The sequence below is a fragment of the Buceros rhinoceros genome, unplaced genomic scaffold, assembly GCF_000710305.1.
Source record: "Buceros rhinoceros silvestris isolate BGI_N320 unplaced genomic scaffold, ASM71030v1 scaffold10038, whole genome shotgun sequence".
NCBI lineage: Eukaryota > Metazoa > Chordata > Aves > Bucerotiformes > Bucerotidae > Buceros > Buceros rhinoceros.
Window position 1 is genome coordinate 69,648 of NW_010428637.1, and position 11,971 is coordinate 81,618.

Here is an 11,971-nt window from a genome sequence, read left to right on the forward strand (position 1 = left end):
CCTTATAGCTACCTCTTCTCACATACAAGTAACTTATTTGCAAGTTTTCTCTCGGGATTACATCTTTCTGTGCCTACACTCTGCACAGGAATAAATGATGTGAGAAAGCCTGACCAATTTCTATTGCATGCTGGACATGTTACATGAGGGTGAAAACAATTGTCTATCACAAGTACTTTTCTTACCAATCTTTTTTGCTTTCATGAAGCCTGAAACGTAAACATTTTGTATTTTCAATCTTACTCAAGGCTCAATGTTTGTACTGTTTACAGATAATACAATATTTTTTTTTGTTGAAAAACTCCATTTGAATCTTATAAACAAGTTATTTGGGAGTTGAGACAGGTCTACGTTGCCATCAACCGCTACACACAAAGCTTTCAAAGTAGGAAGCTTGTCCTTTGCTCACACCAGAAAGTATACAATAAATTTTTATTTAAACCCCTTTGCTTTAGTATAACTTCCGTGTTCCAAGACAGGGTCAGATAAACTCATTCACCCCTCCTCTGGTTTCTATGTGAGCTTTCTTTTTATTTCCTTCTCTCCATTGTTTCAGATGAATGAAGCAGAAGACGCAGAAACAGAGAAAAAAAAAGCCCAACAGCATTAACCAATGAGATGTTAAGCAACTGAGAGAGCAGTGGATCACGGCACCACGCACTATGTGGAAATGATGGGATGCAGGACTGTCCTGTGGGAAGATTTGTGTGTTTTTACATTCATGTATTTATCAGAATATACCATTGTGTACGTAATTCTCCAGTGACCATCGGGTGAGTACAAAACCAGCAAGTAGACTGGACACATGTTTCTAGCTCTTCTTGCCTTCTGGTGTAATTACAATGAAACTTAGCGATGCAGCACCTTACACATGCAAAGAAGTTATTGACAATCGAGGTTTGTACTGAAAATAAGTCACTACACCTCATTTCTAACTTTAAGGGTACAATTTTGCCTCCACAACTAATACAAGATGAAAGAAATTAGTACCAAACTGCCAATTCTCTAAATTACATTTCTGGTACTATAATTCCTCTTTTTGACAAGACATATACATAACATGTATGTGACAAGTTTTATGCCAGAAGAGTAAGATTCTGTGCTCACTAAGACTGTATTCCATATTTCAGGTCTGCAAGTTGCCAAACCATCCCATTGATTTCTACTGTGTTAAGATGCCTTATCTCCAAAAACACTACTTGAGTGTCTTTTATTGCTGACATTCCTTATAAATAACTGCCTGATGTCTGCATCAGGACAAATAGCTGCCGCATGCTCCATTTAGATAGTTCAAGATGTCAAAAACCTTTCTGCACGTTGTGTCACCTGAGCCAAGTGCAGGTTTTAAGACTTTTCTGTAATCACATATTCATTATTCTGTAATGACACATAAGTACCTATTGTAAGCACAATAAGTATCTATTCTTTATGCTAACACTATGTAGGAAGGTTTAACATTCTTACTTGGTTTTATCTTGAACTAAGCCTTGACATCTTGACGTTAAGATAGCCTTAAGAGTTTGCCTTAATAAAATACATCCAGAGTCACCATTTTTGGCCAATATTCCTAGACAGATGTGCAGAAATGCTGTGATGCTACTTGCAGTGAGCTGAAAGGGGCAGTTTAGGTTCACAATAGCCCCAAATCAAATACTAGCAATATAATCTTTATTTTTTTGAGGTGGATCACTTAGAGTGTACTGTATTTACTTCAGCTGACTTAAAAAAAAATCCATCCCACTGCAATCAGCACATTTTGTATTGCTATGTCTATGAATTTGTGTTCTCTGTTGTTTAGAAAACCAAGCACCATACAAAAGAGACTTACATATTTACCAAAAGAGGGAGCCTCATTGCCTCAAAAAGCAAAGTTGGTTTTTTTTGCTACTTCATTTCTGCAATGTCTTTTTTTTGCGAGGTGCTTTATCTGAGATTATTAGGAACATGTATCTTTGTGTATGCGGGGCTGTAAAATACAGCACATTCAGATACACACGAGTGCAGAGAGGGACTTCACTTATGAAACAGCTTCACGCCTATATGCAAAAAAGAGTCCTTTTCCCCTGGATATTTTGTGTATCAGCCTGCTCTAAATGTGCAAAAAAAGTGGAAACACTGACGGGAAACTGGGAGCTTTATAATGACGACTGATGGAGGAGTCTTCCCTTTTCATTCTGCCTAGATACCAGCTGATGCCCCACAGCATATGGTAAACGTGCCTTGTCACAGCACTAAATGTGAAAGCTGGACTACAGAATTGAAAAGAATGGGGAATTATCTTTAAAGGCGTCTACAAAAGATGGATGGCTTTAAATGGCTTGTACCCTGCCTCCTGCCAAACCATCCCCTCCCCGCCAAACTGTCTGTAGATTGTAGATTTACTCAGAAAAAGTTATCTTACTCTCAGATGGAGACAAATAAATGCTTCTTCAAAGTTTATTCTAGTTTTTGAGGAAACTTTTGCACAAAGTCCTTCTAACTGTCCTTCTTACTGAGAGGACCATCTAGCATAAACAGGAGAAATTCACAGCACCACTGTAGACTTGCTGTCTACAGTGACCGGCTGTGACTTTCAACAGAACAGGGAAAGATCTTCCTCAGGAGGTAATTTTGAGACCTGAGAGTATGGACTTACCAGTCAAATGTTGACTTCTTTGTGACTGAAGTCAGCTTTACAGAAAGAAAGCCTAACTGATCAAGACCTGGGCACTAAACCCAGAAGTAATGAATACACAAAATATAATATATACAGGTGATTATACAATACCTCAGGGATATCCATCATTCTCCTTAGTTTCTGATCTCTCCAGTTCCAATCCAGAATCATGTATTTTGTGGAGTTCAAGCACAGGCCATCTAAAAAGGCAACAAATTTTACTACCAAGATAGTACAATATGTGCTTATCAAAGTGGTTTCTACATCTTTTGCTGTCTGTTTCCAAAGAAACTAACCTTTGAACACTTAAGTACTACATTTGCTGCTTGGAAAACTAATGCACTGACACTGCAAACTCCCTTAACCACATAATCCCATGCATTTTTAGAAGATAAACACAGAAGCAGGACAACTACTGTTGCCAGGCTTGTCAAGAGCTAACATCCTGCCAGAAAATAATTTCTCAAGCTTCCTCTTGATGAAACAGCAGGAGTTGAATTTCCACAGCTGATGAGGAGCTGGTAAATTACAAGGACCCTAGCCTGAAAACTCCTGTTAATGGGAACGGACAGCATTTACAGGACTGTGTGCTATGTGAATGCGAGTCAGGTCAGTGGTGCTACTGAAGAATTTCTTTATCCTCCAAATAAAAAGTGGTGAAAGAAAAAAAAGTCCTTTCTGAACCTGCCCTTCTAGCTGTTTCCCTATTTTTCCCTGTTCTTCTACATCCTTGTATCATCTTTGTATCTTCTACATCTTTGTACTTCTCTCCATTCTCTAGTGACGTCACACTGCAACACTAAGGGGTCAAAAAAGGACTAGACCTTAGGATGATACACCCTTGTGTCCCTGTCATAGGCTGCCTCCACCTAACGTGACAATGCGCTGATGTGCTGAGCGATTTAATGTTGGTGAAGGGCACAGGGAACAGCAAAATTATGCTACTCCTGTACACTTTCAGAAGTAACAGTAGAGCCCTAATCCACAGCCAGTCCCTAGCCAAGAAACCATAGTCAGAGAAAGACAGTGTTGAGAAAGAGAAACAGAAAGAATCACTTTATCACCTTGTCATTTTGTTGTTTGTTTTCCTTTGTGTACATAAAGTCTATCAAGCAGTAAAAGTACTGAAAATTTGGTAAGAGAAAAGGAGGTTTGTACAGAATAATGTATTTTGTTACAGGCAAATCAGAAATGAAACCAATCAGCAAGCAGATCTTTTGTCCGCCCTTCACAAAGGTTTACACTGAGCTCAGACTGACATAGGATACAATGACTTCTACCGTTATTTCCTTTTGATTTACTTGCAGTGTTTGGTTTCCTGGAGCTTTAAATCTTACTCCACAGTTCTGCAATCACTTTCAAGTCAGCATAAATCAGTATTCCTGCCAAAGGAGGAAGTACCCCACCCCTGCCTGGTCATTACCTGATTTTGCGTGCACACTGGTTTTGTTTTAATTGGGATTGGTTCACTGACCTGCCAAACAGACTCTTGGGCTAGCATAAGAAGCAGGAAGGGAGAATAAGTGGGCACTGACAGGGTGGGGGGAAGTATTACTCTGCCTTTCTCTGATAATACTGATTTATGCCAGTTTAAAGTAGTCATAAAATCAGCTAGTAGAATCTTGACTTCATTTTGACTGACATAGTAGAAGTGGAGAAACAGAACTGTACAGTTTAGCATCCAAATCCACAGATTCAAGTCAACCTAAGCACTTTAAAAACAATCAAAGTCTTGCTTCTTATGAGACCCAGTATAAGATAACTATGGAGAAAACTCTCCTTGTTCTCCTACCTTGCTCCACTAGTGCTTTTACTCTCCCAGGAGTTCCAACCCCAATGTGGAACACACCTTTCTCCAACATATTCATCTGTTCTTTTATCTAATTTGAAGAGAGAAAGACAAGCCACAGTAAAAATCACGATTTTAAAATTTCTTCTCAAAGAGCTGGAAAAAACTTCAAGATTTCATGCTATCTCTTTCTAGAACACTATCAAGTTATAAATGTTATTCATCTTTCAAACTGTCAAACTGATACATTGGAAGAAAGTTTAAGAGATGTAACAGCCAGCTGGGCATCACACTTTTCTAGAAGTTCAGTCATTTTCAAATTTGAAAATCTGCTATTGCACCAACTATTTTTGGAGGTGAGAACAGTATGCTTCCTTCAGCTTTTTAACAAATTCTCTGGAAGTATCTGGAAACCTGACAAAGCTGAATTAGCTTTGAAGTCCTGCAAGACGAAGACACTGAAAAAGGGTGAAATAAAGCAAGTGACATTTGTGTGTTTGACAACCTTTATATCAAAGGCCAAATGTCCACTCTTTACTTCCAACCTCCCTATAACTTGTGGTCTCCAACAGGTATGGATATGGGCAATCCAGGCATCCACTTTGCAGAATGCAAATGTGGGTTCTGGTACAGTTTGTTTCTACAAACCTGTGTGTGAGCCTTCTGTTTAGATAGGCAAAAGCCATTTGAATGAGCACTTCATAGGAATGTGGAACATCTTTAAAACACAGCATATGTATAAACATCTACATTCTGCATAGGATTGCACCAGAGCTACTGGAGACAGTGTTTGGCTAGATTCCTCTAACTGCAACAGTGGGATATCAAAGGCGCCATTACCTAATGAAAGGAACATTATATGAACCCTGTATGAGAGGCACTCTTGCTAAATGCTTTAAAAAGAAAATGGTACAACACTAGGTAGTTGCTCAGTTGTTCTATCAAAACTCTCTTGCAGCTCTCTTACCTTTATGTGCTTTGCAAACAACTTGAGAACTCTGCAGTCTCCTTTAAATGCTGTCATTGACCTAGCAATAAAAAATTGAAAAAGATAACGCAAGAATCAAGGCTGAGATTAAGACCACACAGGAGGAAAGCAAACTAACTGGCATTTCTCAATATGCTTGAGAGAGACAGTTCCCCAGTGACCCCTGCTTGTACTTTGAACACTACGTACGTTCTTTTTTGCTACTTGATAACAGTGATCAACAACTGGACAAACAGAATAGAAGATATCAGTAGGGGGCAATATTGTTTAGATAGCTTTACAGACAATATTTAGTAATTACGGCCTGTGCTTTCACAGCTAACTTAGTTAAAAACTAACGACCAGATTTCTCATTCAAAAATAATACCTCTGTCACCGAGATTCACCTATGAATGAACACGCCTGTATGTGCACAAGAGGAAAGATCCATGTATGGACCAATCTACATTTTATAGATCTTCCTGCAGTGTGGCTGCTGGGAAAACCCAGGATGCCACAGTCTTTACTGCAGAGATTGCCCAAATTCCAGGTAAGCAAAACTCATATCTCAAAAAAACTGACTTGTTTTTCTGACACTGCATTTTGGCACAGCAACAACTCTTATTATGAACCAAGCAGCAGACAACATATTCAGTATTTACTGAATGTCATTTAAGACAGCTTTCTCTGCCTGTTTTTTGCAGTGTGCCAAGTTTTCGATTTTCTCTTGAACAAAGCTGAAGGTTTATATACAAATATACACACAAACCACCTGAGTCTCAGATGGTAATATCTGCAAACAGGGGCTAAGTGCTACTGGCACATCTGCTGTATCTATGCTTCCGCCTGTGGCATGGAGAAAAACTTCCCAACTCTCTATCTCATGTTGTACTGATGGATAATCATGAGGAAATGGGCTTGAGACACAAAAGACAACCATTAAATTTGTGAGGTATACATTAATTCATCTAAGTCATCAAGCCTTCTGGAATGAGATGGGGGAGGACAGAGAAGGGAAAAAAGAGGACAGGGAACACTGAAAATGTCTGCACAGCAGTTTTGCCAGCCGAAGACAGCTGAGAGCACAGACCTGGAGGCACTCAGGCCAGATGCATGCGTTGGCACTTGAGGCCCTAGAGCGCCATGTCCTCATTGCCTTTGATGCAAAGTCATGATTTCTAGTGGTGGATCATGATTTACTTGGGTTTACTCTGTTTCCAAGTATAACATGTCGCATATTTCCCTAAAATTGGTTACACTTAAGTTTTGTTTTTTTAAAAAAACAGCACTTCCATGCAACTGAAGTACTAAGTGTTACTTCAGACTAAAACCAAACGCCACACTCCCACAGTTTAAAGAAGCAGGGCATATTGCATCAGTTTGAGTCAACTTGTTGGCTAGCAGAGGACAGTGTCCCAGTTTTGCCTTTTTGTCTGTGGTTCCAAGACAAAACCTCTGACTGCCTGCCAATCTCAACATAACATTTGCTATCGACATACTTGATGAGATCCAAGGAACGAAGGGCAGAACTGCAGATAACAAGCATCACCAGCGACTTCTTCTCCTTGTGGTTTTTACGGAGTTTTGCCCACTTAGGACAAACTGCAATGAAAAAGCCCGTGTGCACACACTGAGAAAGTACTGCATGCCACAATTTTAAATTACAAGAGTACATGATAAATGGTAGCCAGCAGCAAGAACACACACGCTGACTCCTACGAGGTCTGGATCTCTGGCAACACTTTAACATTTAGTCATGGCTGAGAAACTGGAAAATAAAATGCCCAAAATAAATAAAGTACACAAATATCACATAACTGAACAAATTATATAAGCATTAAAAATCCACAGTTTGTAAGGTGACAAGGCTATTGTCTTCATTTGCCACATATGGTAATTTGTATCAGGGAAAACAAATTGGAAAGAAACATTCACCAGACCAGAAGTTCTATATAAATACACAAGAGAAAAAAAATTATCTTGGTTCATGTCAGCAGACAGCTGCAAGACTTCTACTGTAAGATAATACATACACCTACTTATGAAACCACAATAAATTACTGAGAAATAATCCCTAGCAATTAAAAGAAACCTAGAACATTTTGATACAAAAAGTTGTAGGGTAAAAATGAGCCAGAAAAAACAAGACCTGTCATGCAAAATAAGAAAAAAATCCTTGACGTTATTAATATTTCATAATTTAAAAAATAAAATTAATAAATAAATAAATTTCATAATTAAAAAATAAGTGGAGGTACAGATAAAAACTGCAATAATATTGCATTAACAATGTTTTATATACAATTTTTTCTCATACAGACCAGCATTTTAACCCACCTTCCTTCAGGTATGAAGAAAAACTGTGGGTGAGATCATTGGCTGGCAAAAAACAGGAATCTGAAAATGTAAAAAAAATTTTTGTTGATGCATTCTTAAGAACATTCATGTTTGCAGCACAACCACTAGTTATATTGATGAAATCACAATTGTGTTAAAATTAATCATCAATGAATTACCATTTCTGAAACAAAGATTAATGTACATCTCATGCACAAGAAGCTTTATCTTGGATAAATCAATGAAGTTAGCACCTCTCAACTCAGTTGCAATTCCTTTGTTTTCTGCCACCATGAAACCTTGAATTCAGCACTCCACTGGTGTGCTCATCTACTTTAAAAGATGCTTTCGTATGTCTTTGCCACAATTATTCAAAAACCTTACAGTCAAGCTGCTATAGACTGTTCCTCCAATCTACCTGTGATGGGATGAATTTGTAGATCACTCAATTCATGCTGTGTAAATGCAAGAACCTACCAATAATCTACCTGTCAATAAGTTTGCTCCTCTTTCTGGCCTTTCATATTGCGGCAATAAACCAAACTATATTGACCCTAATGGCAAAACCTGCACTGCATTTTAATGCCTTCCTCTTCCTTCATTTCCCACTGACTGACTATCTTTTACCTGGTCCCTATGTTAAGTAGCAAGTCTTAAAAACATTCTGTGGCCGACATGCCATTTAACTTTAAGCTTTATTCAGAGGCAACAAAGACAGACAAGGGCATAATGGGTTCTTTGGAAGGTACTTTCTCCAGTGTCTATATAAAAAAAAATTATGTTCTTAAAAAAGGTGATCACCTTAAAAAGGTGATTAAAATTAGATGGTCTGAAAACTTGCCATTGTTGTTAAGGGTCCTTTGCCTGATGGAACAATACGCTCCTGCAGAGCATTAACAATTCTGTCTTCAGGGACCCATGTATCTGCTGTCATTCTCCATGAAGCACAGCACTTCAGGGTGCCTGTCTGTGGATGTTTGCTGATATATTTTAACTAAATTAAGGCGTTTTCCTTACAGATGTTATTCATGTTCACATCGATGGCGCATTGTGCTAACACTGGCAGTGTTAATCCACGATTTCCTTGGAACAGACAGTGTGACAAACTTGGTTTGTAGCTGATGACAGACTGAAGACCTGTCTGTGCAGTTTCTTAAGCACAGCCACTCTCCATTGCTTTATCTTACATTTAATGCGTGTTTTCTTGTTAAGAACTTCTATTTTGCACTGATCCCTTTTATTAAATCCAGAAACTGACATTTACCGGGACTTGAGCTTCAAAGGGAGTGAATGTGTACAACTGAAGGATTGGCAGTTGATTCACTTCTAAAATCGTATTTAAAAGATGCATTTGGCACTGGTGGGGAAGGGTAAGGGCTGCCCTTCCATAAGCATTTGGTGCTAACAGGATAACTCTTCACACCCACCATGGTCTCTTCCTCCCAGTAGCAAAACATCACTGCTGCTGTTTTGCTCTTTTGAGCACATTAAGTCTCATTAACGATTGAACAATTCCAAGGATGTTTTCTAAAGGACACGGGCTTCAGTCACTGACTTTTCACCAACAGCCCAGCAACACTGGAGTATTAACAACAAATTTAAATGAAAGTTTCAGTAAAAGGGAAGAAATACATAGCTCCAGATTGCAGCAAGAGACCATGCTGACTACAAACCTGACCTTCTGTACCGTGTCAGTTAACAAGAACACACAACTCCAAGTAGTTGCTTGTTGTTTGCTCAGTGCTTTGACATGAATGACTTGACAGCTGTAGAAGTTCGTAAGCTCTTTGGCACTCTACGCCTTCAACTCTCAGAACACAAAAAAAGAAAAAATAGCTCCATCCAACTCAAGAGTGAATCCATATGGAAATGGGTCACTTAAAGAAACAAGAAATTTTTAACAAGAAAGGAACAAAAGCAATTTATTATTTGCTAAAACCCCTAAAGGTTGAAAAATATTTCTCACAAGCTTTTCAAAGCAATCTGTATAGAGTTCTCCAGGTTTTCTTGATTCAACAAGAAAGCTGAACCTGACTCATTGAAATAAAGAATGGTTTAACCTAGAATCATGAGGAACGTATTTATCTAGAAAGACAGTCTTAAACATTAAAGGAGAGAAACCATTGCTGGGCTAGAAGACTCCCATATTGGCCACAGGTCACTAAGAGTTCTAGAGGTATCAAAAGTGTACGCAGGTTAGTTACCAGGCTGGTTGTTCTTCATGAGCACTGCCAACAAACAATGGACGGTACCTATAAAATGACAACACCTCTTTATCTGTAGCGTAAGAAGCAGCTAAGTTCCATGTTGCCTTCATCTCTATTGCAACTTCCAGCTGACAGAAGCTAACCCTGCTCTGTTGTGCTTTGCCTTTTCTAACATTGGCTTTTAACTGGACACTGTTACGAGTCAGAAAAACCAAGATCGTCCTCATCGTGGTTAAAACTTGGACACTTTACAGTTGGACTGAAAATACCATCTCATTTCATGCCACTCTCCGAAAAAACATTGCGTTCAATATCTCATATCTGCATCATAATGATGTCCCATTATTTCTTTTTCTACCCCTGTCAGCCCTCCTATTATACATCTGGATCAACAGAGAAAATCCCAGAAACAAAATTCATTTTCACACTCTCAGTTAGCATCTTGAAAGCTATTACTAGGAATCATATCATTTCTATGAGAAAAGTGAGCTCTGAAATTAATACTTTACAATAAAAGGACACATTTAAGCAATGTTTCTTTTCATTTCTGTTAAACAGCAAATTAATAAATAGTATAAGAAAATATTTCCATTCAAAAGTACAACTCAAGACCTGTGCCAAAAATCCTCTTTCTTCAGCAGAAAAAGAACTCAACAGTACCTTGAAAAACCCCCATTATTTATCTATTAAATGTACAATAAGTTACCTGACAGTTTTAATTCCTCTAGTTCAATCACTGAACGGTTTTCACTAAAATGCTGACTAAGCAGATTTTGTAGATCTGCAGGGACACCAGGTTTTGGAGTGGATTTTTCCAGAATATCAGAAATTTTCTTCTAAAAAAACAAAGTAAAAGGGGTAAGTACAACATTTCTATAATTTCTGCTCTTTAGCTAGCTAATGGCACTGTAAATAAATGTTCCCCCATAAACATATACAGTTCTATTGGCTTAATTACAGCTTAATTAGAAAAACACCTTACAATGGGACAAGATTCCCTTTGTCTTTAGTAGGAATACAGACCTCAGATGCAAGTTCGGATACTTGCGATGAGGTGGTCTGTGAGTCCAAAGATGAAAAATCTTGTGCACTCATCTCAAATGCTGGTATAATGAAAACACAACCGAAAGCTCATTTTGTGAGTTTTGCACTTAAGTTTCAGTTTGAAAATTCAGGCATTTTTCATAATTAAATACTCTTAAGAATAGGAATCAAGTGGTTATATGTGTCTTGGTTATATTTTTATTAAAACAGGCTAACTATTTTGGAAGGAAAGATGGTTAGCTATATTCACAGTATACCATGCAAGCGTGATGAAAATGAGTTAAAAGCTTACAAAACTAGAAGTCAAAGAGTTCAGCAGATGCTTTGTTCTTACAAAAAGTCTAATTTTTTAAACCAAACTAATGACTTCTAGAGCCTGGACATGAGTTCATAATGACTCCGATTTATACCTTAGTAAAGTTAGCAAATAACAAGTCTGAATTGTCACCGAAGTGAAAGTGTTGCTGTATTTTCCCCTATGATTAAACAGATCATGGGGGTAGAATAGCCCAGGGTTCCCACCATCTGAATGATCTGACAGAATTTCAGAAAACAGTAGAATTTCAAGGATAGGGGCAGCCTGGGGAGAATGGCAAGCATGTAAAGCCTCTCTTGGTCTCACTGAGAAGTGATTCATTTGTGAAAGGCCATCTTAAGGTTTCTTGGCTCTATAAGCTAAACTGAACTTGCCATCAGGAGGACACATGGCAGCATAAGCCTAGAAGTGAAAAGGAGCAGGAGAATGTGGTTAGGACAGAGCAATAGGGTATGGATGTGAGGCAAAGTGAGATTTCACAGAAAGATGAGGTGGGCCTGGAAGCACTTTTGGCATGTTTGGAGGGGTAGTGGGTACCTTCACTGCAAGTTCGGCAGACTAAGGTCTCGGGCAGCAAAGATCAATAGAAATTTTGAAGAGAGCTATAGTAGGGCTTCTAATGCAGGGGACAGATTTTCTTCCACACCTCTTTCCC

At 38.5% G+C, this 11,971-nt stretch overlaps 1 protein-coding gene across 1 annotated transcript in view; it reads right to left on the bottom strand.

Annotated features, from left to right (window-relative positions):
• CMSS1 (cms1 ribosomal small subunit homolog (yeast)) overlaps positions 1-11,971 on the bottom strand; it is a 29,168-nt gene that overhangs the window by 762 nt on the left and 16,435 nt on the right. The window contains exons 4-9 of the mRNA XM_010142348.1: positions 10,663-10,792; positions 7,750-7,809; positions 6,912-7,014; positions 5,413-5,473; positions 4,449-4,536; positions 2,768-2,856 (exon numbers count right to left, since the gene is read on the bottom strand). Of these exons, the coding sequence (XP_010140650.1) occupies positions 2,768-2,856; positions 4,449-4,536; positions 5,413-5,473; positions 6,912-7,014; positions 7,750-7,809; positions 10,663-10,792 (531 nt within the window). The remainder of the gene's footprint in view (positions 1-2,767; positions 2,857-4,448; positions 4,537-5,412; positions 5,474-6,911; positions 7,015-7,749; positions 7,810-10,662; positions 10,793-11,971) is intronic.